The 27929-nt window shown below is 43.6% G+C and overlaps 1 protein-coding gene and 1 long non-coding RNA gene across 2 annotated transcripts in view; one reads left to right on the forward strand and one right to left on the reverse strand.

Annotated features, from left to right (window-relative positions):
• slc43a1b (solute carrier family 43 member 1b) overlaps window positions 1-23142 on the forward strand; it is a 33824-nt gene extending 10682 nt beyond the window's left edge. Inside the window, exons 8-15 of the mRNA XM_085408957.1 lie at window positions 467-609; window positions 1332-1478; window positions 2009-2044; window positions 12132-12264; window positions 12491-12620; window positions 12703-12776; window positions 15088-15211; window positions 15306-23142. Coding sequence (XP_085265083.1) covers window positions 467-609; window positions 1332-1478; window positions 2009-2044; window positions 12132-12264; window positions 12491-12620; window positions 12703-12776; window positions 15088-15211; window positions 15306-15527 — 1009 coding nt within the window. The 3' untranslated portion in view covers window positions 15528-23142. The remainder of the gene's footprint in view (window positions 1-466; window positions 610-1331; window positions 1479-2008; window positions 2045-12131; window positions 12265-12490; window positions 12621-12702; window positions 12777-15087; window positions 15212-15305) is intronic.
• On the reverse strand, window positions 4549-5043 carry LOC146667296 (uncharacterized). Its single transcript, XR_014912036.1, has 3 exons — window positions 4954-5043; window positions 4791-4880; window positions 4549-4713 (listed from the first exon to the last, which is right to left on the reverse strand). It is a non-coding gene; the product is annotated as an uncharacterized LOC146667296 (long non-coding RNA).
• Window positions 23143-27929: the final 4787 nt, after the last annotated feature.

The raw sequence follows: 27929 nt of genomic DNA on the forward strand, positions 1-27929 counted from the left end.
GAGAGATTTCTCCAGGGACGACACAAAAACCTGAGTGCAGGATGCAGAACTGAGAGCGCTGAGAGTCGACTAAAGCTCACAATGGAAAGAGACATGAACAAAACACAGAGAACAGAAGAGTGACAACAACACCTGGGACAGCTGTGCACAGGCTGCTCAGAGGACAGAGTCATTGCAGTCGGTTAGGCTATAAATCACTGCCTTCAGACTAATATAGATATTGACGAGGGAATCGCTCCTCATGTTGTGACTTCATGTTACCCACTCATGTCAGCTGTCACGAGGCTTCATGATGAACCTTTCCCATGTGTTCTGAGTTTTACAGATTCAGTAACGTCAGCTGTGGTTTCGGGCACGTTTTATGAGTATCTCCAAAAGTCTTCAACTTAAAACATCTTTGAGATAGTGGGAATTGCACATTATGACTCTTCCCATTACATTCTGTGTGTTTTTTTCCTCTTAACAGTAAAAGGGTGAAGATAAGTGGGGTTGTGACAGAGGACAGCGTGACCGGGGACAGGAATATCACCCACATGACTGCAATGGAAGACACAATGGGATCCAGACAGACAGTACCTGAGCACACAGACCCCCACAGCACAGCCCAAGGTATTTGTTTTGTTATTTTGGCTTTAGTTTAAGTTGAGCTTGCTGCCAACACTCTCAGTGATTTTATTCTCAAAAAAATCAAGCTCCCATCGTCCGAGCGGTCATCTATGGCTCCCTTGCCTTTGATGAGGGTTAAGTGTTGCCCCGAGTCCAGAAAAACACCGTCAGGGTCTTGTTCACGAGGGGAGAGTCGACCAGTGGTTGACAGACCAGTGGTCCAGCATCTGCAGTGATGAAAGTGATGGGAAAATGGTAACTGGCCTGCATTAGTATAGTGCTTTACTCAGTCCCTGAGGACCCCAAAGCACTTTACCCTACATTCACACACTGGTGATGGCAAGCCACACCTGCCGGACACTGGCGCCACCAGGCCCTCTGACCACCACCAGTAGGCCAACATGGGGTTAGTATCTTGCCCAATGATATTTGGCATACAGCCAGGGGGGAGCCTGGGATTGAACCACCGACCTTCTGATTAGTGGCTGACCTGCTCTGCCATCGGAGCTACAGCCACCCCTGGGCTTTCTAGTCTTTAAAGACTTGTGTGCACTGTAAACTACCATGAACAGCAAAATGAACTGTGTGAGAATCTGCGATGGACCTGAACTCTCAGTGAACTGAAAGAGTTTTGGCTGGAACCTGCACGGCTCTGAGGTCTGTATCTGCTGAACCAAAAGCTAAATGTACATTCATACATTTTCTCTCTTTGTCTCCTTCTTCAGCGTCTGTGCCGCTCTGTCATTCTGTGTGTTCTCCCATATTCCTGTGGAGTGTTATCACCATGGCGATGACACAGCTGAGGCTCATCTTCTTCATGGGTGCTATGAATAAGATGATGGAGTTCCTAGTCACCCACGGCGACCCCAACCGTAAGAATAATGGTCCAGTTTCTATTTTTTAAATCTAAATGCTCCATGGTTTATTTCATTGGCCCTGCGACAGACTGGCGACCTGTCCAGGGTGTACCCTGCCTCTCGCCCCATGACAGCTGGGATAGGCTCCAGTTTTGGTATTCCTTATGTGGTTTTTAAAAAAAAAAAACTCTATATCAAGTGTTTAGTGTTCTGCTGGGTGAAAGTTAAGGTTATGGCACAGAATTCACATCATTTTTATTCTCATCAAACCATTTAGTAAACCCTCTCACCACATGAATGCAGGCAATCTGGAAAAGACTGCTTTACCATAGTTTCACCGTAGCATAAAGGCAATCACTCAGATCTGCAATGAGCTTCCTTGTAAGGTGCACATTGGAGCCAAATCATCAAATCAAAGGGAACATGGTTTCAGCGTTTCTTTTATTTGTCACTTGTTTATAGGGCCAAAGTGAGTGTGCTGCTAATGAGAATAATTGCTGTTAACCCGTCTCTGGTAATCCCTGACCTGCTGCTGTCTCTTTCAGCCTCTGAGGAGCTACAGAAGGAGGTGGAAAAACAAGGTATAAACCAAAACACTCAGTTCTAATGGTGCACACACATGACTGCTGTCCACTGAGACTCGACCCAGGACCAAGACCTGTTTGGGTCCTGACTTAAGATTCAGATTGGTTTTACTCTGTGGAAGGAACATGTTAGACTTACAATTTCAAACGACTTCAAGAAAGCACCTTGAACAGTGAGTTACTCAGATTTCATGGGAACTTCGTGATTCATTTTCTAGAGATCAACCAAATGCAATTTTCTTGGCCAATTCAAAATTGCAGCTGTTTTGTAAAAGGCCAATACCTGCTTTGATCGGCTCTGAGCTCTTGTTCTTGTGCTATGACTAGATGCAAGTGTAACACACCCAAAGAAAGACTCTAGGTCTGACCAACCGTCTCAGTCGTGGGCAAAAAGATGACAGTCAATAAAATTCTAAAAGATAATTTATTGACAAAAAATATCAAGAGATAAAAGATAAAACAGTCCAGTGTCCCATTTATGAATCAAATAAAAACACACAGTCCCAAGGCCAGAGCCAGCTATGCCACACGGCCAGTTACACTCCATGTGTTGCCTGTAACAGGGTTAGAAGTTGTCCTTGGAGACCCACCACCCTGCAAGCATATAGCCAGTGGTCACTCCAGCCTCTGCAACTCTGCTACCTTTAGGCTGTGGCATATAATAGGCCCTGGCCTGCACAGAGAGACAAAACTACACTTTCACTATAGAATTCATAGGACAAAACCCATCCATCCCAAACATATCTGATTTCATCACAGTACATACCTGCACAGAGACAAAACGACACAACAGTGTTTGTAGTGTGGGCTATAAGTAGACCAGTGTATCAGTGCAATCAAGTACACCTGCTTCTAATTAGTCCAACCCCATTCCACCCATTGGCTCACCAAAAATGTGACACACACAAAACCACTCCCAACCCAGTGCAACTTCACACAATAATATGGAGCTGAATTAACACAGGTACATTAGTCTACCATGTTACACCCCTCCCTGCTGAAATGGTCATTGTCCCAATGACCATGTAATCTATAAATATTAGTCTCCAAATCTCTGTGGAGGCAGTCCTTTGGTTGTTCTTGTTGACCGTCTGGGTTCTTGATGAATGAGTCCTGTCTCGATGCCTTCTGGGCCAGCCTCGAGAGGGATTTCTGTAGGAAGCCAAAACCCGACCCAGGGTGGAGCAGCTGGAGATCTACCAGTGTGTGGCCATGCATTTCCAGTTTTTAAATCTTCCTGCCTGGCTGTCTCCACCTCACTCCTAGAGTTCTGCATATCTTGTTGCATAGGTAGCAAACAAGGTCTCATTAAGTTACGATGCATCACTTTCTCAACATTTCCCCCTTCTTGTCTAATTACATACATCGGCAAATCAGGATCTGCTTGTTTTATGACGACATAAGGTCGCTGCTCCCACCTATCTGCCAACTTACCTCGGCCCCTTGCTCTCAAGTCCTGTAGCAATACTCTCTCTCCAGGCAGCAATGGAAGAGCATCTGCTTTCAGGTCATGATATTTCTTTTGCCGGGACATTTCAGAGTCTCTATGGTCTTGAGCTTTTCGGAAGGCATACTGCAGCCGTCTCTGATGGCATTGCACCCAGTTGCTTACAGAAGAACAGCCCACATTTTCAGTAAGGCCCATCAGCCGATCCTGGGGAAGAAATCCATGCCTTCCAAACATCAAATAATGTGGTGAATATCCTGTAGAACTGTGCACTGTATGGTTATATACCTGGATCATCTCAGGCAGGTGATCTCGCCAGTTTCTCCTCTCTTCACCTAATGTGCCCAGCAACCCCAGAAGAGTCCGATTAAGCCGTTCACAGGCCCCATTTCCAGCTGGGTGATAGGGTGTTGTATGATCCTTCTTTATACCATACAATTCACACAGCTCCTGCACTAGTTGCGATTCAAAGTTAGGACCTTCATCTGACAGCAGTCGTCTCGGTGCACCAAAGGGCTGAATTACCTTGCTCCAGAGTGCTTTAGCTGTCGTCACTGCAGTCTGGTCTTTTGTAACTGCAGCCCAAGCAAATTTACTGAAGTGATCCACCATGACCAAAACATTATGATACAGATCTTCTGGACCGTTTGTGACCCGTGGTAGGTACCTATTTAAAATAGGACAGAGCCGTAGGCGCACAGTCAGTTTAAAAGAGTTTAATTTTTAATACAAAATAAAAGAAACAGTATAACAGCAGCACCTAAAAACAATTAAAAACGTTACCTTATTAAAAACGATAAAACTGTACGATTGCCCGTGAGACAGGACAAGCGCTGCGGGGAACAGTTTAAAAACAAATCGACATAGCACACAGGTTAAAAATGGACGGCAACTCACACATGACCCCAAATGGGTAAAACACTATAGAAAAAAAGTCAAATCTTTGGTGCCGTCTTCACTCGGGCCCCCCGCTGTGCATGCAAAAGCGGGGAGACAAAAAAAGGATTTGTTTTCCCTGCAGCGCCTTCACCGCCTGCGAATCAATATCTGTGGTGCCTACTGATACAGAAAAAAAGTAAAACAAAAAAACAAAACCATCGACAGTCGCAGCAGTCAGTCCGTCGACTTACACCAGTTTAAAACAAATTAAAACACACTGATGTGTCGGGTCCTTTGCCCGCAGCCAGAAATCCACCTGGCAAAGCAGCAGCTCGGTACTCTGTAAATAAAAGGCAGGCGATCACTAGCTGGACAATAAAACACAGGAATATTCCTCCACTGAATTGGTTTTGTTACCTGTCCACAAGTTCGTGTCACACCCTAATAAATGTGGGTCAGTGGCGATGAAGTCCACTATACCGTTCTCACGGGAGCAATGTTTCCCACCTACAAGGGTGCAAATAACTGGAAACCTCTGCCAACAGCCAGAGCTCAAGTGGTACATTTTTGTGTAACCTACCGTTCTAACAGAAGTTTAGGGGAGGACGCGTATCAGACTTTCATAGTTAAGAAACACCAACTTGCCCAACTCGGACCAAGCGCTCGCAGCTTCAGGTTTGCAAAGGAATACCCAATTGCCCACACCTGCGCTTATGAAAGGAGCGAAGACCAGCTCCGCCCACCAGGGGCGGTCCCAAGTCTCCAGGTCTCACCTGTCACACACCTATAGACAAAAAGTCTACAGACAACAGTTCCATGGGTGCAGATGTCTTAATGGGAATCAACGGAGCATGTTTCGCAGCAGCCGCTTTACGCAGGACACAGGCCTTGCATTGGGAACACCAATTTATAACATCAGCATTTAATTTGGGCCAGAAATATCTTCTTTTAATGAGGGATATTGTTTTTTCTGGGCCCCAGTGTCCTGCATATTCATGGTACGGTTGCCATATAGAATACTTCTCACCCTCAGGAACCAAAATTTGAACTACTGGATCGACCTCCTTGGTATCATGTGATGTCCGACACAGCACTCCATCTTTTAGTGACAGTCGTTCCCAGTGCCGCAGAAGACAGAACAGGTTTAGACTCCTGTTGCCTCTCACGCTTATTTGGCTGATGGCCCCTCTGTAGATAACAGGCCACCCTTCTTAGCGTTGAGTCCTCCCCTTGCAAGGCAGACCACTGAGATGGCGTGCGTTCAGGAAACAGAGGCACACCACAGGTTACATTTTGTAAACCCTCCTGGTTAGAGTTGCTTACGCCAACACACATTGCTCTGACCACATTTACTTCAACCTGTTTAAAGGATGGAACCTCTACTTCTTCCCTTTGTCCCTCTGTAGCCTCAGTTACTACAGGTGATGGATATCTGGATAGTGCATCTGCACTCTGATTAATACGCCCTGGCCTATATTTGATCTCAAATTGAAAACTAGCCAGGCGTGTTGCCCATCTCTGCTCTAAGCTACCAAGTTTGGCTGAACTCAAATGTACCAAAGGGTTATTGTCTGTGTAAACTGTAAAGGGTACACAATACAGATATTCAGCAAATTTCTTGGTTACTGCCCAGGTCAAGGCCAGAAACTCAAGTTTGAAGGAGCTATAGTTCTTATCATTTTTCTCAGAAGGGCTCAAACTCCTACTAGCAAAAGCAATTACTTTCTCTTTTCCATCCTGAACTTGTGCAAGTACGGCTCCTAAGCCCTGGTTGCTGGCATCTGTGTACAAGATGAAAGGTAGATTAAAATCAGCAAAAGCCAACACTGGTGCAGATGTTAGAGCCATTTTTAAAGAACTAAAGGCTGTGTCACATGTAGAGTCCCATTTAGTGGACAAGGGAACATCCTTCCTCTTAGAATTTTGTGATGCTCCAACTAATATTTGATTTAATGGTTGGGCAATTCTTGCAAAATCTTTCACAAATCTCCGATAATAGCCTGCCAGACCCAGAAATGATTGTAATTGTTTCACAGTTGGAATAGGCCATTCTTGAATACATTTAATCTTGTCAGGGTCTGGAGCAACCCCTTTTGCTGAAACACGATGACCCAAATACTGAACCTCTGGTTTTAGAAGACAGCACTTCTTGGGTTTTAATTTGAGGCCATGCTTTGACAGTTTACCAAGGACTGCATCCAAATGAACCAAGTGGGTGTCAAAATCTGGAGAATAGATTATTACATCATCTAAGTAGACAAGTACAGACTGTAAGTTTTCTTCACCCAGGCATACATGCATCAACCTTTGGAAGGTGGCTGGTGCATTTGACAAGCCAAAGGGCATTCTGGTGAATTCAAATAAACCCATGGGTGTAGTGAAGGCTGTTTTTTCTCTGTCTGGTGGGGACACCCCAACCTGCCAATATCCACTGGCAAGATCAAGTGTGGAAAAATACTTTGCGTTACCTAAACTGGCAAGTGACTCTTCTATTCTTGGAAGAGGGTAAGCATCTTTATGGGTCACAGCATTAGGTTTACGATAATCCACACAAAATCTAAGTGTCCCATCCTTCTTACGGACTAACACAACCGGAGAAGCCCATGGACTGCGACTAGGCACAATGATGTTAGCATCCAACATACCTTGAATAAAACTCTTCACCTCCTGATATAACTTTGGTGGAATTTGTCTATAGCGCTCACGGACTGGTGCAGCATTGCCTGTAGGAATTGAATGCTGCATGGTGCTTGTCAATCCATAATCTTCCTCATGCACAGCAAACACTGCTCGGTGCTTATGCAATAAAGCCTGCAGTTTCTCCAATTCCTCTGTGGACAAATGAAGACCAGTTAAATCAGGGAACATGCATTTCTCCTTGGGCAGGGCTTGTCCATACTCTGTTTACACCAACACGAGTCATGTTCACACTATTCTCTTGTATGATATCTGCTGGGTCAATAATAAAAGTCTTAGCCAACTTCTGATGTCTATAAAGGTACATTGGTGAGTCATTAAGATTTTGGACCCTAATCAAAAGCCTCCCATCATGGACTGTAGATAATTTTCTAGCAATTAAGACTTCACCCACCTCGACAGGTTCCACCAGGCATTGATAATCCCTGCCATCCACTCCAGTCTTCGTACGACCCCAAACCAACATCTCACTCCGAGGGGGAATCTGTATAGGATGGCGATTTATGGTACGTACATACCCAATGGACCCATCTGAAGCTGCAAACCGTGCCTGACTGGCACAAATCTGAAAAGCAGTAGTCCAAGCTCTCTGTTCGGCCCCACTAGAGGAGAGGTAGGCTAAGGGCTTCTCCTGATCCATTTTTTCATAACACTGAAATAACATTCATACCCAGGACGCCTTCATTGTCGGTTAAACATTGGTCCTTAATCACCAAAAAACCACATTCAGGGAGTTTCACCTGTCCAATCTTCACATGTAGCAATACATAACCCAGGTATGGAATATCTAGTCCATTAGCAGCCTCGAGCACCAGCCAGCTGCTTGCATCCTTCAATTTCATCCCATTACTGCCAAAGTGTTTAGAGAAGTAGCTGTTCTTTATCAGTGACACATTTGATCCAGTATCCAGAATACACTGTATTGGAACATCATCAAGACACAAGCTGACTTTAGGAACTTTTCCAATCAGTTTTTTCACATCAGTTTGAGGCCCATTGGCATCGACACAACCCACTGTCTGGGCCACCACAGTGGTGTCGTCTAGTTTAACGATCCAGATCTAGGCGTGCTTTTACAGAACCGAGCTATGTGGCCTGGCTGGGAACAAGTGTTACAGATGGGGCTACCTTGTTCATCATAGCTGTTTGAGTAGACTCTGGGTCTGCTCCCTCCTTTCTTTCTTGATCTGGACTGGTCAGTCTGTTTCCAGTCCAAAGTCTTTTGTGTAGCTTGATTCATCAAGCTACACAAAAGAGTTCTGATCGGATTTCTTTGATCAAAGTCTGTGATAAATCATTGAATTGTGTGGTCATTTGCTTGTTCATGTCCTCCCACAACTCTGATTTGATCTGTTCCATATCCTTAGCATTACAGGTCTTGTATCTTTCACCTTTGGCAGCAAAACACTGGACTGGATCAACCATTTCACCATAAACGTGTTCCCTCAGGATTAGTTCTGCTTTAATTTCTGCAAAAGTCAACTGATCATTCATTAGACTTTTTGTTCTGAATTCACCTCTAAGGGCAGTGTCTCTCAAGCCTTCAACCAGATGATCTCTGAGAAGAATATCTTCGTCATTCATACCTCTAGGGTCCTTCCTCTTTAACCTGAGAAAATGTTCTTGTAATCTCAGTGCAAATGAACTGATGTCTTCATGTGTTTCTTGGCGAGCGTTGAAGAACTGAGAGCGCAGGACCAAAGCAGTTGTTTTATCCCCATACAACTTCTCTAACTCATTAAAAATTAGCTCAGATGAATTACGCTTCTCTGGTGCTAGAATTAAAATCTCTCTTTTAGCCTTGCCTTCCAAGCAACAGAGTGTTAATTCTGCTCTAAAATCTACAGGAACTCCTTGCAAAGCAAATGTTGTCTGCAAATTACTTTTCCATTCACCTAGACTAATATCTGAATCCTTCCCTCTAAATTTAGTTGTGACCATATTAAACATAGGGATCATACCAAAGGGCCTAAACCCTGCACTAGAAACTGGTGCGTCTCTATTTGGGCCAGACTGTAATTCACTCTGATCAGTCATCTTGCTTTTGCCCACTACAGATTATGGTAGCCAGATCCTGTCGACAACGCCAGTTGTAACACACCCAAAGAAAGACTCTAGGTCTGACCAACCGTCTCAGTCGTGGGCAAAAAGATGACAGTCAATAAAATTCTAAAAGATACTTTATTGACAAAAAATATCAAGAGATAAAAGATAAAACAGTCCAGTGTCCCATTTATGAATCAAATAAAAACACACAGTCCCAAGGCCAGAGCCAGCTATGCCACACGGCCAGTTACACTCCATGTGTTGCCTGTAACAGGGTTAGAAGTTGTCCTTGGAGACCCACCACCCTGCAAGCATATAGCCAGTGGTCACTCCAGCCTCTGCAACTCTGCTACCTTTAGGCTGTGGCATATAATAGGCCCTGGCCTGCACAGAGAGACAAAACTACACTTTCACTATAGAATTCATAGGACAAAACCCATCCATCCCAAACATATCTGATTTCATCACAGTACATACCTGCACAGAGAGACAAAACGACACAACAGTGTTTGTAGTGTGGGCTATAAGTAGACCAGTGTATCAGTGCAATCAAGTACACCTGCCTCTAATTAGTCCAACCCCATTCCACCCATTGGCTCACCAAAAATGTGACACACACACAAAACCACTCCCAACCCAGTGCAACTTCACACAATAATATGGAGCTGAATTAACACAGGTACATTAGTCTACCATGTTACACAAGAGTTTAAGTACGGATCCTGGGGAGGGAAAAGGGGCAGCGGCCTGGGTGGAGGTACACTGAGTCACTATAATGAGAAGAGACAGGCAGTCAGTGGCAGTCCAGTGAATCACAGCCAGAGATTAAGCTATGATGGTTATGGTTTACGTGTTGCAGGGGTAGGCGTCAGGCAAGGAGGGTGTCTAGGGGGTCTGGGTGAGGAGTGGTCAAGACAGAGTCCAGAATATACTTGGAGCAACGGCCCTGGCAGGGGGCAGGTAGGTGAAAGGCCACGATGGAGGGAGTGCAACCTGATAGCAGAAAACCAGCGTCCAGACAGAGATGCGTATTTTTCCTGCTTGTGAAGTGTGACGTGGTACTATGACAGAGAGAAAACACTGTGGGTAGAAATGCAAAAGATAAGGTGGCCACGACTAAAGCGAGTTAGCTGAAGATCTGGCAAAGGTCTGTTGTGAGTGCTGGTCTTAAATGCTGGTGACTTGATTGCATTGAGCTGTGAAGGCTGATTGGAGTCTCCGCCTGAAGGTGCAGCCCAGCAGAGTGGAAAAACCCCGCACTCACCTGGACCATGACAGTTGGTTTCAGCCAGTTTGTCTTTCTTGGCTTCTTTAAAATGGCCATGTTCAAACTTTTTGTGGTAGTCCACCTGCAGTTTACTTTGGTGAGCTGTGTCTTCCCTCCCAGTGTTAGCATGTGGCATTATTGCATGTCCACGATGTAACTACTTCTGATGTTTCCTCTACATTTCACCTTCACTAGTTACTTTGCCTTGTTTGGTGTCATTCGTTTCAGCACAACCTCACGTGTCTGAATTTACAGTCATGTTTTCATTTTGACAAACTGTATTAACACAATTGATCTAAAATCAGACAAACAACAAAATCCGAGTAGAAAGTTATATTTGTTACTGTAACAACCACAAACATGTTTATTGAATCATATTTCATAACTTTAAATGCAAATATAAATTGTCAGTTTTAAAATCATTTGCACAAGTTTTGCAAACAACAAAGTGATTTGCAGCCATTTACCTTTTTTAACCATGTCAAACTGTTTACAGAACAATCAGCTGTTCTTCAATAAGATGCCACAAATTGTTTGTGCCACTCCAAATATTTCTGTCCACTATAAAGGAAACATCACAGCCTGATACCTGCAGGTCTGACAGCAGCAGGTGTGTCACTCCTGTTTCTACCTGGAGACAGCAGTCGCCTCATTGTTCTGACACACAACACAACACTATCCACAACACTACACACTAACTACACAAGACAACACATTAACTACACACTGCAAACATCTCTCACATCTCAAAACTCGCTCTCTCTCTCTCTCTCTCTCTCGCCGTCACTCCTAAATCTTCCTAAACAACCAAATGTCATGTTGCCATATCAACATGGTGCATTTTTGCACCAACATGAACGGGCTGATTTTGGTTTGATTTTTCTTTTTTGCTCATTAGCAGAGAGGTCTCGCTGCGCTGTCCTCAGACAGTAAACACACGTATATATTGTTTATCATGACTCTGGTTTTACGTGGCCTATCAGCACAATTTAAAAACTGGCACCTTGTTGCTTTGTCATCTTGAAGTGGTCATGTGATCGGCTTACCACGACTACTTTATTCTTCCTCAGTCAAACAGCAGCACTCATGCCATTGTTTTGCCCCCTGAGCTCCAGGTGTTGTGCCAAAAAGTGATCGTCGGGCAGAAAGTGATCGCTGTCCGCGGGAGCGCAGCTGCTTAAAGCTGCAGCGCCCAGATTACTTACAGCTACTTCTGTGCAGCTGATATAAGATGCTGTAAACTACAGACAGCTTCAACCATCTGTTTGCTGTAAAATAGTAACGCGACCGCGCCGCAGTTTCTTGTTAGTAACGGTAACGGCGTTGTAACGATAGGAATAGTAATTAGATTACTCGTTACTGAAAAACGTAACGCTGTTATTCCCATCACTGGTAATCGGACATGTGGGAAGCTGACATGCCGGTTACCTGTCTATGTCGAGAGCACTGAAAAATTCCAGCTCCAGGCCCTGTCCAGTCAATGAAAGAGTCTGCAACATTTAAAGATATTACAGGATGACATCCTATTGGCCCACAACGTTTGTTAGACGGGAATAAAAGCTGTAGTACTGGTGGTAAAGAAAAGTAATACAGCTCAGAGATATGGCTTGTGCCAAAGATTTAATGTTAACGTATTGTTGATGGATTTCATTGTATAGGTTCAAGTTGTGTCTGGCCATGGGGCAAATGATATTACCCATGTAAATCACTTTTTATTGACTCCCCCTCTCTATAAATGTCCTCTCCAGTTGGATTCTACTCATCTGTCTTCGGTACGATGCAGCTGCTGTGTCTACTGACCTGTCCGTTGATTGGCTACATCATGGACTGGAGGATGAAGGACTGTGAAGAGGAAAGTCCAAACACACAAACAGACAATTGGTATGAAAAGTGTTCAGGATAAGATACTACAGACAGACCCAAAGGCTGGTGTTTAGTACATAGGATGGGTTTAATGTTAACTTTGAACTTGGATTGCGATATAAAAGAGGAGAAGCCTGGTGGTGTCACTAACATCACAGTGTACCTCTGCATCTTGATTTCACCACATTCAAACTTTTTGTGTAGCCATGAGCCTCTTTTGACACTTGAACTTTGTCCTTCTCAGCCAACTGAATGCCTCAAAGAGGAACAGGAAGATCCAGAAACTCACTAATGCCATGAGAGCTTTCATCTTCACCAACCTCCTGTTGGTCACCTTTGGCATCACATCCCTGATAGACAATTTGCCCTTACAGGTTAGCAAAATCCTGAGCTTCAGAAGTCCTCACTGACACATCCGAGTATCACTGTTAACATCTGACTTTGCTTCTCTGATAGATGGTGTCATTCATTCTGCATACCATAGTAAGAGGATTTGTTCACTCCTGCTGTGGAGGTCTCTATGCTGCTGTGTGGGTAACAACAGGGCTTTTATAAAGCTACAGTATTTATATATTAACATATGTAATGTGAGAGATTTTGCTTACAGTTAGAAACCCTGTAAGGAAGGCATGGGCAAGGAAATCAGAGTTTGAAATATTGATTTTCAGCCCTAACATGGGGTCCTGTGCCCTCGTATAGACGGTACAACTGTACGTGGAAAATGACCACACAGGCAGCTGAACTTTGTTTTATATTGTTAAACTGCATCGCCGAGTGCTGTGACAAGTATTTGGATTCTTTACTTAACTAAAAGACAAATGTTTTTCCATCGAAACATACTTAAAATGCCAAAACCTTCCAGGGTTTATGGCTGAGATAGGCTGTAGCCATCCCCCAACCCTGAAACTCTAAAGCAGTTTTTTCAACAGAACATTGTTTTCCTCTCTTATGATTAACCAAACAAGCAACATCACTGAGCTTCACGTTCCCGTTAACACAGACAGACATCAGACCACTGTGGAAAAGCAAATTAGTCAGCTGGAACATCCTTAAGTTGAAGCTTAGAGAAGAAAGAGACCCCAAATTTTAAAAGCAGTTTAAAAAAATGGATAAGTACAGGGAGTGCAGAATTATTAGGCAAATGAGTATTTTGTCCACATCATCCTCTTCATGCATGTTGTCCTACTCCAAGCTGTATAGGCTCGAAAGCCTACTACCAATTAAGCATTAGGTGATGTGCATCTCTGTAATGAGAAGGGGTGTGGTCTAATGACATCAACACCCTATATCAGGTGTGCATAATTATTAGGCAACGTCCTTTCCTTTGGCAAAATGGGTCAAAAGAAGGACTTGACAGGCTCAGAAAAGTCAAAAATAGTGAGATATCTTGCAGAGGGATGCAGCAGTCTCAAAATTGCAAAGCTTCTGAAGCGTGATCATCGAACAATCAAGCGTTTCATTCAAAATAGTCAACAGGGTCGCAAGAAGCGTGTGGAAAAACCAAGGCGCAAAATAACTGCCCATGAACTGAGAAAAGTCAAGCGTGCAGCTGCCAACATGCCACTTGCCACCAGTTTGGCCATATTTCAGAGCTGCAACATCACTGGAGTGCCCAAAAGCACAAGGTGTGCAATACTCAGAGACATGGCCAAGGTAAGAAAGGCTGAAAGACGACCACCACTGAACAAGACACACAAGCTGAAACATCAAGACTGGGCCAAGAAACATCTCAAGACTGGTTTTTCTAAGGTTTTATGGACTGATGAAATGAGAGTGAGTCTTGATGGGCCAGATGGATGGGCCCGTGGCTGGATTGGTAAAGGGCAGAGAGCTCCAGTCCGACTCAGACGCCAGCAAGGTGGAGGTGGAGTACTGGTTTGGGCTGGTATCATCAAAGATGAGCTTGTGGGGCCTTTTCGGGTTGAGGATGGAGTCAAGCTCAACTCCCAGTCCTACTGCCAGTTTCTGGAAGACACCTTCTTCAAGCAGTGGTACAGGAAGAAGTCTGCATCCTTCAAGAAAAACATGATTTCCATGCAGGACAATGCTCCATCACACGCGTCCAAGTACTCCACAGCGTGGCTGCAAGAAAGGGTATAAAAGAAGAAAAACTAATGACATGGCCTCCTTGTTCACCTGATCTGAACCCCATTGAGAACCTGTGGTCCATCATCAAATGTGAGATTTACAAGGAGGGAAAACAGTACACCTCTCTGAACAGTGTCTGGGAGGCTGTGGTTGCTGCTGCACGCAATGTTGATGGTGAACAGATCAAAACACTGACAGAATCCATGGATGGCAGGCTTTTGAGTGTCCTTGCAAAGAAAGGTGGCTATATTGGTCGCTGATTTGTTTTTGTTTTGTTTTTGAATGTCAGAAATGTATATTTGTGAATGTGGAGATGTTATATTGGTGTCACTGGTAAAAATAAATAATTGAAATGGGCATATATTTGTTTTTTGTTAAGTTGCCTAATAATTATGCACAGTAATAGTCACCTGCACACACGGATATCCCCCTAAAATAGCTAAAACTAAAAACTACTTCCACAAACATTCAGCTTTGATATTAATGAGTTTTTTGGGTTCATTGAGAACATGGTTGTTGTTCAATAATAACATTATTCCTCAAAAATACAACTTGCCTAATAATTCTGCACTCCCTGTACATGACTGTATGATTGTGAAAAGGGCCAGAGTCAGCCAGAGTTCATGAGCTCTGTCTGTAATACATTAATACATGAGAGTCCCTTGGGTTGGGTTCGGTGTACTTTAGCAGTAATTTAAGAATGAATGAATACAAATGAACGAGAAAAAGAAGCTCGTCTACCTCTCTTTCTAGATATCCAGCCAACCACTTCGGGACACTGACAGGTATGCAGTCAATGATCAGTGCTGCGTTTGCCCTGCTTCAACAACCACTGTTCATATTGATGGTGGGACCCCTCAGTGGAAATCCTTACTGGGTAGGACACGTGCACACCGAGAGGAGTTTTTCAACAACGGGTTTTAGAAGAGCTTTGGTTTGAAACATGTACCGACGCTGTCTCCTTACCACAGATCAATCTGGGCCTTCTCATCTTCTCCCTTGCTGGCTTCCTGTTGCCAGGCTACCTGTTCTATCACCGGAGAAACCTGATCAGGGCAAAGGCAGAACACGATAGGACAGCTGTCGGCCAATCGAAGCCTGAAAATGTTGCTCTAACCCAGTCATTCGGTGGAACTGCTAAGACCCTAGCCAATGGGGATGCAGCTAATGAACTCATGCCAAATGGTGTTTAAGATGAAATTAATAACTTAGTAAGTAGTTTGCTCATTTTTGAGGATATAAATCAAACTTGATTATGAAAAGGACAACACACACAAACCAAAGAAAACATATATTTCAAAAAATAACATCCTGCATTACTCCGTGAGTGAGAATAAGAGTTGGCTGTGACGAACGGCTTGTTCAGAAGAGCTTCAATCCCCATATGACCCTGGAAATATGTGGGAAACATCCTGTATCCTTTCATCCTGTTCACCACATGCAGCAGTTTTATGAGAACATTTCCAGCTGTAGTTTAAACTGTGACGGTGGTCTGTGGGCTTGTGCTTACAAAGCAATGCAAGTGTAGAAATTCAAGCAAGCGTGCAGATATGAAATGCTTATTACACAAGTTATGAGCTTGTTTGGTTTGTTTAAATATTCTAGTTATTTAAAGTGGGTTTAAAGTCACTTGTTTCCTGGTAACTGAGGACAATTATGGACAATATTGTTACGATCTTGAGAAAATAATTTATGTTAATGGTAATATGGAAAAAGAACTGTTGATAGTTCACAAACGTTATTTTCAGAATTATAAACTTCTGCTGCTGCCACTGTGTAACGTGGTTTGACACAGTAAACTGTTACAGAGCTCTTGACCAATCACATTAGGGCGCCTGTTCCTCTGAGGTCCCGCCCTCCAACCTTGTGGTCGGGTTGATTTGAGTGAGCAGAATTTAGTTTCAACAACAGTTCCTTGCGTGAGCTTGAATTCACTGCAGCACTCGCATGCATGATGGCGTCTTTGTGTGTGTGGCTGCTGACTCTCTGCACACAGACTGCTGAACTTACGCACAAGAAATGTCATTGCATCATTGCAGTGAGCACCTGTGCCCATGAAAGATGACCTTGTAAACACAGGTGGGTGGTGCTTTCATGCTCACAGCCAAACGTGTGTGCTTGTGATGACCATATTAGGGACCTGCCCTCTCTGTGACATCATACAGGTTGGAGAGTAGAAAAAACTGTAGAAGAAAAGTGTTTAGAGCATCCTGCAGTCGAAGCTTTTGGCTTACAGAGATTACTTGTGCATTTGCTGAGCTCATTATTTGAAACATTAGCCAGGTTTAGCATGAGCATGCACATTTCATTGTCCCCTTAGGCTAGGAGGTTTGGAGGAAGTCAGTACCACTGCAAAGAACAGGGTCTAGTTAAATTCCAGAGAAATTAATTTTGAAGACATAAATGTCTGTGCTCTGGGCTTTAGTTATATTTAAAATACAGACATTTGAGGTTATGGCTTGAAGCACTGAAGGCTAGTCATGGCCGAAGTACTTCTGTGCTAACATTACATGCTGGAAACAATTATGACATGTGACAAAATGTCACATGTCAGATGACTAATCTGTTGAATCTTTGCGATTGTTTGACTGTAACATCTGAGTTACACAAAGCCAACCCTCGCCCTGTGCCTAAGAGCAGGCCAGAGCTGACCTGGTGAGTGCTCAGCCCTTAGGGACTTGGCAGTTCCTTTGTTCCATCAGCTTGGAGAACTTCCTTCAGTTCTTCTGTGGATTTGTTAGTGTCTTATTTTTATGAAGTGAGAGTAACAGAATTCATGAAAATAACTTTCACGCTGTTAGAAGATCATCTTCAGCATAATTAAGTCATTTTTTATAGACGAGTTTTTGCTCGAAGTGGAGAAATCGTTCTCTTAGCTGATGTTTCCTAAATGAATCGAGGATTGACCAGTCGGCACTTCCTTATGTTGAAGTAGCTACTGCTGGCTCTAACATGAAAGCAGCAGGATTAAATAATGTGTATGAATCACTGACAATCATCCCACACTGGGTATAAAAGCAATAGCTTGTCTCTGACTGCCAGATGGCAGCTTGTAACTAGGATGGCTTCATCTTACCTTTTAAACGTGAGTGAAGTTTATGTTCTTTACTTTGAGCACACACAGGTGTGGAAACGTGTGAAACATAAATATTTTGTTTCAGTATGGTCACTTCATCAAATCCTAGGACCAAGGACCAAGTGTAACTGTAGTGTCGGTTTGGTTAACCGATGCAGGTACGGGGATTTGCTTTCCCCTTGTTTCCTCATCGTTATTCATATTTCCTAATCCTTAAATGCGGACAGGTTGCGAACACATTGCCATTAGTGAATGAGTCTTTGTCAATGAGCACAACTCAAAGGACACGACTGGCTGCCAGTTTGTTGTGTATTTCTGTAGAACATGAAGGCTGTTGAGTGCAAATGTAATAACTGAATGTGAACTTCTACCCATGTAAACAGCTGCAGATGTGTGATCTTCAACTATTTACCACAGTTAACTCTTCTATTATCAGAAACTGTTGTTGTAATACTCAGCATGTCACAAAAACTTATCCTGAGAATAATTTTCAACCCAGTTGGTATTATGATTTCCTGCTGCAAAGACAAAGGTTGTGGGGAGAAATAAACTGTTAGCTGTTGTACCCTGTTACATTGCATACATGTGATTTATTGCTGACATTTTAAAAGACACAAACACACTAGTATTTAAAACCTTGGGAATTAGGACTGTACTGTGCTTTTCCAGTCAGACTGGCTTTCTCATTGGTGGTGGTTTGTTTTTGCTGTACTTTATCCCAGTTTGAGGGTATTTATAACAGATTACTCTGTTCAGGCCAGTGTTTCTTAGGAGAAAAATCCCCACTACCAGCAGAACACCCAGCCAGTTGTAGAGCAGGTTCGATCCTTGGCTTCCCCAGTCTGCATGCCCAAGTATTCTTGGTGCTCTCCGATGCATCCATCGCAGTGTGTATGAATGTTGGTTAGATTGCACTTATGTATAGAAGGAAGTGCTTGTATGAGTGGGTGTGATTGGGTGAATGAGGCATGTTGTATAGAGCGCTTTGAGTACTCCGGGAGAGTAGAAAAGCGCTATATAATGATCACTCCATTTACCATTACCAAATAAACAGGAATCAAAAGAAACAATACTCAACATGTGCATCTGGCATAACTGAGGAGATGTGCAGGACTAAAGATGTGGAGGTTAAGTTCAGTGCATTTATTTACAGTGAATGTTAAAAATGTTAATAAATGCCGTAATGCAAAGTGAATGGGCAGTAGTCAGAGGATTCCTCGGCACCAGCTCAGGAAAAGAGTCTCTTCCCACAGGAAAATCTTTTCTCACTCTCAGTAACTGACATCAGGAGGACATCCAGGAATCCTGAGCAGACGAGAACAAAGAGGTGCATCAAGTAAGATGAGCCATCAAAACTGATTGTTTCCTGCTTGACGATTCAGTGTCAAATGAAGGTCTTAAACAGCAGCCAGGCCTATCACAGGATTGTCAACAGGTAAGTTAATTAACACAGGCATGCTGGACTGAAGGGGGGGAAACAGGAGGACCAGACCCCACAACAGAAGGTGTGAATAATGCAAACATACACTCCCACAGACAGAGGAGAGGAGCGACAGATAGAAAGAGTGAGCCAGCACAGGAGGACTGAAGGACCATGACACCAATCCACAACTGCTCTTCTGGGCCATATCACTCCTGCTCCACCAGATATCGTAGATCTCTCCTGCGATGTCGAACATTCATAATCTGCTGGCCAGTAAAGGCTGGCTCACTGAGGCTGAACCAACCAAGAGTGGATTTGATCTGAGAAACATGTTATTGATTCTCATATTTTGAGCTGACAGACACAGGATTAAACAGAGCCTCAATTTCAAACGGTCTGATGAAGTTTGGAGACGTTTTATCAGATTCCGTTCTTAGAGGAATTTTCTTTGTTGATAACCAAACCTTTTGTCTCGGCATGTAACTTGGAGTTTGGTCTGGACGACTTTTATTTCGATCCTTGGTCCACAATAGTGCTGCCCGAGCTGCCTTCCAGATCCGCTGACAGCAGCGGAGAGGATTTGGCATTGCTGGAAACAGTGGAGGTTGATACCCGAGGAGTGCTTCAAACTGAAAGAGACCAGGGGCTGATGGTGTCATGGTGTTTTGTGCATACTTAATCCAGGTGAGTTGCGTGCTCCGGGTGGACTGATTAAGGGAAGTGATGCAGTTCTGTGAATGGAAACCAGAAGAAGAAAGGTTCACCTGGACACCGAGGATGGAGCAGAATTCTTTCATACAAGTGCTGTAAATTAAGGACCCTGGATTGAAACTATGTCCAGTCGAATTCAATGAACACATCGTCTACCAGGAGCTGAAGCAAGTGTGCAGCTTTTGAAAAATGATCAACAATAGTGAGGATTATTGTGTTACCAGAGCAAGGGGACAAGCCGGTGAGAAAATACACTTCAATGTGGGACCAAGGACTTCCTGGAGTTGGAAGTTGGTGGAGCAGACCGACTGAAGGAGACCTGGAAGATTTGTTCTGAGCACACACTGTACAGGAAGCAACGCATTCTTTTTTCATCTTTTATCAAGATATCAACGAGTATTTACGGGTCGATCTACGTCCCGTCCCATATGGTCGCGAGCAGTGGGTAGTGACTGAAAGAATGAGATCTCGGATACAAGCGGTGGAACTGGTCTTCCTCTGAAGGGTGGCTGGCCTCTCCCTTAGAGATTTGGTGAGAAGTTCGGCCATCCAGGAAAGGGCTCAGAGTAGAGCTGCTGCTCCTTCGCATCAAAAGGAGCCAGTTGAGGTGGTTCAGGCATCTCATAAGGATGCCTTCTGGGCGCCTCCTGGGTGAGGAGTTCAGGGCATGTGCCAACTGGAGGAGGCCCTGGGGCAGACACACTGGAGAGATTATATTTGTCGGCTTGCCTTGGTCTTTCCCCGGATAAGCTGGAGGAGGTGGCGGGGGAGAGGAAAGTCTGGGCTTCTCTGCTTAGGCTGCTGCCCCTGCAACCCGGCCCCAGAAAAGCAGAAGAAGATGGATCGATGGATCTTTTATCTTTTTTATGTTTGCAACCAAAACAGAAGCTTGAAGAATTACATTATTACTGGGATGATATGCAAACTCGGAGGTATGAGCTCAGTGGATGACCTGGGAGTGGACACAAGAGGGGACAAAAAGAGGTGGCCCATTACCTGGGCCTATATGTCTCCTTCTCTGATTCACACCAAGTGATTTGCATCATATAAATCAAGTTTTGAAAAGATTGTGGGTCGCTACAACAGTTCAAATGCTGATGATAACAGAGGCGATGGATATTTGTTTTTAACTGTGAGGGATGTGTTTGCTCAGCCAAGGGTATCCTAACACTAGCACTGCAAAAGTATACTTGGATATGTTCTGAGTGGGCACTGGATTTATAGAGAGAGAGAGATCATTTCCAGGAGACATGTCCAGTCCAACTGTGAAACTTGAAGGAGTTTGGATAATTCTTCCAGGGGAATCTTGAGTGTGGCAGTCAGGTTCTACTCAGGAAAATTCTGCTCTGCTCCAGAATCAATTAAGGCTTGGACAGAATATGAAATAGACCGGGAAACAAGTTTATCTGGCAACAACAATCTTGGCAGGGAATGTTTCTTTAACTTCCATCCATCCATTTGCTTCTGCTTATCCTTTTCAGAGTTTGCTGGAGCTTATCCCAGCGAGAGGTGGGGTACACCCTGGACAGGTCGCCAGTCTGTTGCAGGGCTAACGCACAGACAACCATTCACACCTATTCACATTAACCTATCCCCACTAGATGCATGTCTTTGGACTGTGGGAGCAAGCCGGAGTAACCGGGGAGAACATGCTAAACTCCACACAGAAAGACCCCAGCCTGATGGTGGAACTGAACCCAGTCCCATCTTGCTTTTCAACAACAGTGCTAACCACCGTGCCACCCCCTTTACCTTTATTTAACGTGCCCACCAGTATCCCCACCTTTCCTGAGGGGTGTTGTCTTTTATATGCCGCAGATATGTTTAAAAAAAACTCACCTTCTGTCATGGTCCCTGTGCCCCCCCGGCCAGCCCAGTGTGGCCACAAGTGTTTGTTGTTTTTGTCTCACTCTCTCTCTCCTACCTGTCTGCCTGGGCAGAGCTCTGATTGGGCTCCCGCCCTTGGCCCACGCACCTGCAGCTGATCTCGGGTGAATTGCAGTTCTCTGGCTCTTAAGGCTGGGGCTCTGAGCTATTCGTCGCTGGAATATTGAGTGACCCTCGTCAGTATTGCCTGGCTTCATTGTGAATTAGTTGTTCCTGTGCTTGCCGCCGACTTACCCTCGTCTATGTTGATAGGTTTATCTGGACCTGCCCGTTTTGATTCCTGGACCCCGTGAGTGTGAGTGGGTTGCCCGTGTGAGGAGTGTTTGGACGAGGAGCGGAGCGAGTGTGAAGACGTGTGTTTCCCCCCTGTTGATCCCCGGGACCCTGGTGTTCCCCCCCCCCCTCCCTTCACGTGTACATAGCGCACCGGAGTGTCTAATAAAGTGTTGTTAAACTGTTGAGTCCGTTCCACCCCCGTTCTGTCACGGAGGTGGAACGGACTCAGGTGCAGACTGAAGTAGCACGGTTCAACAACACTTTATTAAACACTCAGAGCGAGAGAAAAACAACAAGCACTTGTGGCCACACTGGGCTGGCCGGGGGGGGGGGGGGGGGGGGGGGGGGCACAGGGACCATGACACCTTCTCTGATTATTCTGTGTCTCTCAAATGGAGAAAGCCACGCCTGGCCAACTTCTGTCACACCTTTCAGGAAGTCCTCCGGGAAAACTCCACCAGAACTTGGGGTTATTCTAACCAGGGCAGCAGATCGTGCTGGTGATAGGACAGTGGAAACAGACATACCTCAACTCTGAAGACTGGCATCTTGTTGGCCAGAGACATGGTGGAGTAGTCCCTATGTATATCCAGCTGGGCTTTTTGGAGGACAGGGGAGCAGCAAATTCAGGTCTGGGTCGAGATGTGGCTAAATCATTCTGTCATAACCAGAGATGGGTTATGACAGACTGTAATCTGATTACTTTTTTCAGGTAACGAGTAAAGTAAGGGATTACTATTGCAAAAACGGTAATTAGATTACCGTTACTTTCCCGTAGGAACGCTGCGTTACTGCGTTACTAAAACCGTAATTTTTTTTGCGAGAATGTCTCATGACAGTGACGTGAGCGAGTGCGACGTTTGTGACAACAGCTGTGTGCAGATCAACAGTGGACAGTGTTGGGGAGTAACGGAATACATGTACCGCCGTTACGTATTTAGAATACAAAATATGAGTAACTGTATTCCGTTACAGTTACCGTTTAAAAAGGTGGTATTCAGAATACAGTTACTTTGTTGAAATAAATGGATTACACTGCGGTACTTTCCTGTTTCATATTGTGGCGGGTCAGGACTGTTTGGGTTTTGTTTGACAGCTACGTTCTTTGTTCCAGGCGGCAGCGTTACGGTTGCCATGGTTACAGGGCGACGCTCTCTCTCTGCGACTGTGTGTTTCCTGGGTGAGAGAGCGCCTTTTCGTTGTTGTTGTTGTTGTGCTAAGCTAACAGGCAGAATGCTACAAGCATAGCTCTAAAGAATGTAGCATCATGGGCAGTGTAGTCCGTGCTGCAGGGAGAATGGACTGCCATACACGTTATGTGTCTGTGAGTGAGGAGGGAGAAAAAGGGGAGTGGAAAGGTACGAGTTGTCATCGAGGAAAAACGGGAGCTGGAAGCATGTAAATATAATAATAACCACTGCAGCCAAGAAGAGAGCCTGACGAGCCCAGTTGTAAGTAAGCTGTTAAGACTCGACTGTACACCGTGTTCGTGTTTTCCTCCGAAAACAATAAGTTCCGTTGGAGCAGCCTTTCAACGCCTCTCTCTGTCTCTCGCAAGAAAAGTTGACCCACACAACAAAGTAAAGCTAGTTTTCGGCTACGAGCCGACAGGGACCCCGCCGTATTAGTCAGAGGTCCCTTTACTACAGTTCGGAGTCGCGGACCTTCAGTAATAGTAATAAATCACACAGCAATAGTACATTCACGTTGTTGTAAAAAGCATGATAATATATTAAGTAATCCAAAGTATTCAGGATACGTTACTGTCATTGAGTAACGTAACGGAATACGTTACAGAATACATTTTGGGGCATGTATTCTGTAATCTGTAGTGGAATACATTTTAAAAGTAACCTTCCCAACACTGAAAGTGGATCATATATCGATTGTGGGAGAGAGTATGAGCGTGCAGCGTTTAAAGCGTGGAAGTACTGACCTTACTTTGAGTTTGATTCCATAAAAAGTGACAAAAACATTAGTGTCCGCTGTGCGTGGGAAGAAAACTTCTTTTTACAGCGAAAAAAACCCCTAAACCTCCAAGCAAGCACCGAGTAGCTACGACGTAATGGGAAACTCACAGAGAAACTCGCAGATTCTTCCACTGACCGCGGCACACCTGCACCAGGGTAAACCTCCGCCTACCCTGCTCCTGCTTTACAGGTGAAAATAGAGCAACAGGACCGCTGAGTCTCTGACTTTATTTATTTTCTGCTGTGTTTTACTTGCATCTATTTGAAAGACTGAGTGTAAACACAAAAAATATTTTATTTTATGTGCTGGAATGTGCAGAAAATAGGTTTAAATGTTAAACTAATTTCTTCCAGTCAGAGAATGTTGCAGATAATTAAATTTTTGCTTGATGCATAAAATTTAAAGATTAAAACTAATAAAACAAGTTTTAAAAAGAGACTTTTCCATTTGATTACATTTTGTATGATGGATTATGCAGAAAAAGTAGAATTGGGCTGAAAGAGCCATTGCTTTATCACCTCTTCAGGTTGTAAATCGTGTTTTTAAAAAGTAACTAAGTAACTAAGTAATTAATTACTTTTGAAAATAAGTAATCAGTAAAGTAACGGGATTACTTTTTGGGGGAAGTAATCAGTAATTAGTTACTGATTACTTTTTTCAAGTAACTTGACCAACACTGGTCATAACTAAGGAGATCTGAGGACTCAAGATGTGGGAGGTTAAGCTCAGCACGTTTATTTACAGTGATTGTTCGATAATAAAGCAAAGTTAAGATACTCAGATGATTCTTTGTCTCCAGCTCAGGCAAACCCACAGAGTCTCTCTCTCTGGTCTCTTAGGCCAGGGGTAGGCACCTCCAGGCCTCAGGCTGGTGTCCTGCAGGTTTTAGACCTGTGCTTGATCCAACACAGCAGATTCAAATTGCTAAATGACCTCCTCAACATGTCTTGAAGTTGTCCAGAGGCGTACAAATGAATGTGAACTAATGATAATGAACTAATCATTTGATTCAGGTGTGTTGACCCAGGGTGATATCTAAAAGCTGCAGGACACCGGCACTCGAGGCCTGGAGCTGCCCACCCCTGTCTTAGGCTAACAAAGCAGCTTCATTCTCAAATGAAGGATTCAGAAGATGATAACAATGTAAGGCTTTTTTCTTTATTTACCCCATATTTGGGAAATTTTGTTACAGAAATTGAACTGATGATGGTAAATGGTGTCTTGCCCAAGGATATTTGGCAGGCAGACTGGGATCAAACCACTAGTGATGGCCAAATGAAGCTTTCTGAAGCTTGTATTGAAAAACGGTTCATTACTCGAAGCTTTTCAACACAGTCCTCTCTGGTGACATCTGGTGGCCAAATATATGAAGAGCAGCTTGAATCCACAAAATAAAACCAACCGCTTCATTATGACTGCCCACTCGACAGAGTGGAGTTCTGTCTGATATTGAGCCACCGCTGTGTTGCTTTAAACATGTATTTTTGGGGGTGAAAAAAATGTTGTTTATTTCTTTAATACATAATTTTGACCAGTAAACTCTCCTTGTTTAAACATGCACCATGGTGTGGTCTTTCTTTGCTTGTGACTTCTTGATGTTGGTTACAATAATTGAAAAATACCACATTACATATAATATACATATGATAATGTACAACACATTATGGAGTATGCTTCTGCTCTGAGGTCCCGCCTCCTTGTACTTGTGCAATTAATCGCCGGACGGGTATATTTATAAATAATATTATGTTAGGGACATTTTCCTATACATATTTGTGACCTTGGGGTAGAATTGATTGTGAACTGGAAAAGGAAAATGCTTATGAACTTGCAAATTAAAAACATGATGCATTTAAAGCAACCCTTTTTCATTTTTATTTAAAAAGAGAATTTGTTCTAGTGTGCGATGGCCGAACCTGTTCCTTTTCGTGGAGATAATTTCTCTTCACATGGCACAGAGGAGGCTGCAGTGCAGAGAAACTGGTAGAGATGCAGTTATACAGTCTGGGCCCCACAAACTATCAGCTAAAGAGAATAAATAAATTCAATTGCTGCACATTTGGCAGACTAACATTTTAAGATTAATTTAAAAAAAATAAGATATATATTTTTACAACATTACATGTGAAGAGTAAAATGGAAGTTTTTCTAAAGTTATTTAATGATATTTATATTATGAAAATAGGATTTTTGACATTTTACCTTTTTCCCGTTGTCAGATAAAATAAACACGCACAAAACAAAAGCAAACAACCAGAACACAAAGCTGGAAAACCCACCCGATCGACCAAAATCAACTCCAAATCCTCCCACACAACAGAACCTCCTCTATTCCTCGCTGGCTCCAAATCTCTCAGTAGAATGATCAGTGGTTCGCTCTCTGTCACCATCAAACACTCCACAAATCCCGCGAATGATTCGCTTCCTTATAAACCATTGAATCAGACACCGAAGCAGTTAGGTTCTAAATGAAGCTTCGGACGTCACTGATCACGTGACTCTGGCCAAACGAATCAAGCTTCGACACAGTGCTTCTGAAGCTGTGTGTTCATTTTTGTGACACACGCACCGGAGCGTCAGCTTCAAGCAAGAGGACCTGGCTGCAGCCACTGTGGAGCTCCACACTAACCGGAAACACGTGACCTCCACACTAGCCGTAAACACGTAACTTCGGTTAAATCGACTTTGACAGCGACAACTAAATTGCGTTTTTGTTACTATAAAATGGTTTTAAGTGGGGTGTTTTTTTAACACTCTGGGTTTGTTCAAAAAAAATTCACCATCCCCTAAATTGTTCGTGGCCAAAAGTGACACTTGCTGTTTTGCTGATTTATTATTATTTTTACAGTACATCGTGTTGTGCGTTCTGATTGCTGTAGACCATTGTCAATCAATCTAGTCCAGTGTCTCCTGTACAGGAGCGGTCCCTAATAGGCCCACGGACCGGTCCCGGTCCGTGAGTCCTTTGGTACTGTTCCGGGAGAGTTGATCCTCCGGTGTGAAATGTATGGTTGTAGTTTCTGTGTCTTATTTTGAAAGAACTATTTACGCGTTACCATAGCGACCAGAGAGCATTAAAAAGCAGAGAGGAGGATGTCACTGTCATTGTTGTTGGCGCACAGCTCAAGTCACGTTTATTATTATATTTACAAAATACCACAGTGTCTTTTTTTTATTCTTTTGTTGTATTTATCCGCGACACCTTAAAGGTCGTTCCCTGAAAATATTGTCTGACATTAAAGTGGTCTGTGGTGCAAAAAAGGTTGGGGACTCCTGCTGTACAGTACAGAATGCGTTTAGCTTGTCGAATTTACATAAATCTTCGATCGCTAGCAATGTAACTCTGAAGTGCTGTACTGTATGTTTGTAAGTTTTCTCCCAAACAAACACAACAATGCCGACGAAACGTTTTGCACCCTCAAATGCACCTTTAGGTTTCATTCCATAATACTGGAGTCATGTTTCTACGAAGGTTTGAACTCTAAGAGTGTTTAAACAAAAGAGAAAAGTGTGAAAATGTTCATGCCTGTCTGAGAAAAGTGTATAAAGCATGTAGTGAGGGGTTTCACAGTCTTAACATCTGTAATAATTGTAAAAAATAAAGTTGGCTACTTCATGGATTTCACCTACCGCGGGTTATTTTTAGAACGTAACACCAGCGATAAACGAGGGGCTGCTGTATTATTGATAGTAGAGTCTGGGACATCTAATTGATTAACATCGACATTGATTATTATGCACTATTATTTTTGTTCAAGGAGAGCCAAAAATATAAAGAGGAACTACCAGACTGTGTACGTGACAAATAAAAATTTGAATTTGAATTTGAATTTGAATTATCAGGACTGCTCCCCGCTGAACTCTCCGAGGAGACCCGTATTCCTCCGGCAGTACTCTTCGAGGAGCCCCGTCTCCCCCCCAAGGTTTTGTCTGAGGCTTTGTTAGAACATTCATATGCTCTACCCTCTGTGTTCAATAAAACTGCTGCTGATGGAAAGTCCATGAAAATGACATGCCCTCACTGTGGCCTTACTCTTCGTAGCTCTGGCAAGCTATTTGCACACTGGAGAGAGGAAGCCAAAGCTGTGCTTGAAGGACAACACGTGCCCATTTTCAGACTGAAAAAGCGCAAGTTCCAGGAAGTCAGTCAGGTCAGTATTCACTTTAAACAGTAGTGTAATTACATGGTTAGTGACATTTGAATAACTGTTAAAAAACTGTTCTGCAACAGAGAAATAACTATGTTTTCAT

This window comes from Rhamphochromis longiceps, linkage group LG6 (genome assembly GCF_057381845.1).
Source record: "Rhamphochromis longiceps isolate RC_006_pf linkage group LG6, R_longiceps_female_GT1.1, whole genome shotgun sequence".
NCBI classification, from domain to species: Eukaryota; Metazoa; Chordata; class Actinopteri; order Cichliformes; family Cichlidae; genus Rhamphochromis; species Rhamphochromis longiceps.